This window comes from the organism of the source record quoted next, unplaced genomic scaffold (genome assembly GCF_019419815.1).
Source record: "Pyrus x bretschneideri cultivar Hongxiangsu unplaced genomic scaffold, Pyrus_bretschneideri_v1 Contig28, whole genome shotgun sequence".
NCBI lineage: Eukaryota > Viridiplantae > Streptophyta > Magnoliopsida > Rosales > Rosaceae > Pyrus > Pyrus x bretschneideri.
In genome coordinates this window covers 1,631,494-1,634,250 of record NW_025999590.1, presented here as the reverse complement: position 1 = coordinate 1,634,250, position 2,757 = coordinate 1,631,494, and the positions used below count along the sequence as shown (strand labels likewise).

Sequence of the window (2,757 nt, the reverse complement as noted above, 5' to 3'; positions counted from 1 at the left end):
GAACTGTCTTTTCTCCCCTTAATGATGGGAAGATTGTCTCACCAAAGTGACAATCCGTAAAACAAGTTGTAAACATATCATCTATCAAGGGTTCCAAATATCCAATGATAGATGGTGAATCAAAACCCAAATAAATTTCCAGTCTACGCTGAGGTCTCATTTTAGTGCGTTGTGGCGATGCAATAGGCACATAAACAGCACAACCAAAAACTCATAAATGTGAAATGTTTGGTTGATGCTCAAACACGAGTTGTACTGAGGAGTATTGGTAGTTAGTTATAGGTCTTAATCGAACCAATGATGTAGCATGTAAGATGATATATCCCCATGCAAAGATTGACAATTTTGTTTTCATGAGGTGAGCTATTAATTGAAGCCGCTTGATAAATGATTCTGCTAAACCATTTTGAGTATGGACTTGAAGAACAGGATGTTCAATATCAATGTCTAGTATCATGTAGTAATCATCAAAGGTTTGAGACGTAAATTCACTAGCATTATCAAGTTGGATTAACTTGATAGGATAATTTGGGAACTGTGCTCGCAACTTAATTATCTGAGCAAGAAGTCTCACAAAAACTACATTTCGAGTAGATAAGAAATAAAAATGTGACCATCGAGTATTTGCATCAACCAAAATCATAAAATATCGAAATGGTCCACAAGGTGGTTGAATAGGCCCGCAAATATCCCCTTGAATTCTTAGCAAAAATGATAGGGATTCAGCATCAATCTTTATAGCAATGTGTCAACTTTCCTTGAGAACAAGCATTTCAAGGGTTATCATTTGATATAGCAATGTGTCTGTTCAACAACAGATGTCCATTAAAGTTGGTAATGAGTTTATGCATCATAGTGGATCCTGGATGACCCAGACGGTCATGCCAAAGCATGTAAATTTTTGAATCAATGAACTTCTGATTCATGACAGTATATGCTTCAATTGTCTTTATGTATGTATAATACAATTAACTCGATAAACCACGCAATTTCTCCAATGTACGCTTTTGGATATCATTGGAGGTAATGCATAGATATTCCACATTTTCTACACTTTTCGTTTTAATGTGGTATCCATTTAAACGTGTGTCTTTAAAACTCAATAAATTTTGAGTAGATTGAGTAGCATACATCATATTTTGTATGGACAATATTGTTTTATTTGGTAACATGATTTGGGTTTTTCTTGAGCCTTCAATTACATTTGATTGACCGAATATTGTTGTTGCCTTTACTTTGTAAGCATCAAGCTTGAGAAATATTTTCGATCTCAAAGTATTGTATGTGTGGTTGTGCTGTCTACAAGACAAATATCTCTGTCATTGCTCTTGTTTTGAGAATAACCATAGTTTTTTTTTCATGCTCTCTGAGTGAAAGAATCACAGTTAAAAACAGTTTATTCATAATAAAAGGAAATTGAAATGCCATTTTTATTGAATTGAAATGTGAGCTTTAAACTACAAGTTCAGAATAATAAATGTACATCAAACATAAATGATTCAATTGGACCAATGCACTTCATTCCCTCTTTCCACAATAAAGTTCGAGACATCTAGGTGTGTTGTATTTAATTGCCCTGATAAATCGAATACTAGATCAGGTATATCCATTGCTTTAGCATGGTTGAGGAAATTGGTTTTGACACCCTTCTCCTTGAGGGAGGCTTGATACAGGTCCATCAGATGTTTTGGGGTACGACAGGTACGCTCCCAGTGTCTGTTGCCACCATACCTATGACATGCTCATTCAAGGTTTTTATGAGTGTTGTTCATATGAGCTTTACCTTTGTGGCGATTTACATTTTTGAAGTTCAGACCTGAATTATGCCTTGGAACATGATTGTAAAACTGGACACCATGATTTTTGCATTTCCCGTTCCACCAACCTCGTTTGTGGTCACATCTTCGTTTGTAATTATTGCCATGAAATGACGTGGTGTTCACTTCGAGAGAATCATCATTCACTTCTGGGAATAGTGTCGATCTAGTAGGTCGGGACTGATGATTTTTCATCAGAAGCTCATTGTTGTTCAGCCATAAGGAGCACCGATATCAGCTGGTTGTACTCAATAAAGCCTCGTTCGCTATACTGCTGTTGCAGGAGCACGTTGGAGGCATGAAAGGTGCTGAAAGTCTTTTCCAGTATATCTTCCTTAGTGATGGTCTCCCCATAAAGCTTCATCTGAGAGCTAATTCTGAACATTATGAAATCGTACTCAGCCACCGACTTGAAATCTTGGATCCTTAGATGCAGCCATTCATAAAGAGTCTTTGGAAGAATCACCATTTTCTGGTGATTGTATCTATTTCTCAATGTCTTCCAGAGGGCTAATGGATCTTCAACAGTTAGGTACTCACTCTTCAATCCTTCATCAAGGTGACGACGGATAAACATCATGGGCACTCGTCCGATCTTGAGATGATACACTGTTTTTTTCCTTAATGGTTTCTTCAAGATTCTCTGCCTCTAGATGGATTTTGGTATCCACTACCCAGGTCAGGTAATTATTCCTAGTAATGTCCAGGGCAACAAAACCAAGCTTTGCCAAGTTCGCCATTTTCTTTTCTGAAAGAAAAATGAGATGTGGTAGAATTTGCAATAATATGTATTTTGGAGGAATGTAGTGTTAGAGCTTTAGTTCTTACAAATTTTTCATTTTGATCTTCAAACCAAAATGATAAGCACTTGAAATTTCAGGCTCAAGATTTACATGCTTAATGAGGATGAAGATTGTACCGCACCACTTTTATTGAAACA

At 36.6% G+C, this 2,757-nt stretch overlaps 1 protein-coding gene across 1 annotated transcript; it reads right to left on the bottom strand.

Moving 5' to 3' along the window:
* Nucleotides 1-2,019: 2,019 nt before the first annotated feature.
* Nucleotides 2,020-2,397, bottom strand: LOC125479376. Its single transcript, XM_048588620.1, has one exon. It carries the CDS (start codon nt 2,395-2,397, stop codon nt 2,020-2,022), a length of 378 nt encoding a protein of 125 aa, XP_048444577.1.
* Between the last annotated feature and the right edge of the window lie 360 nt (nt 2,398-2,757).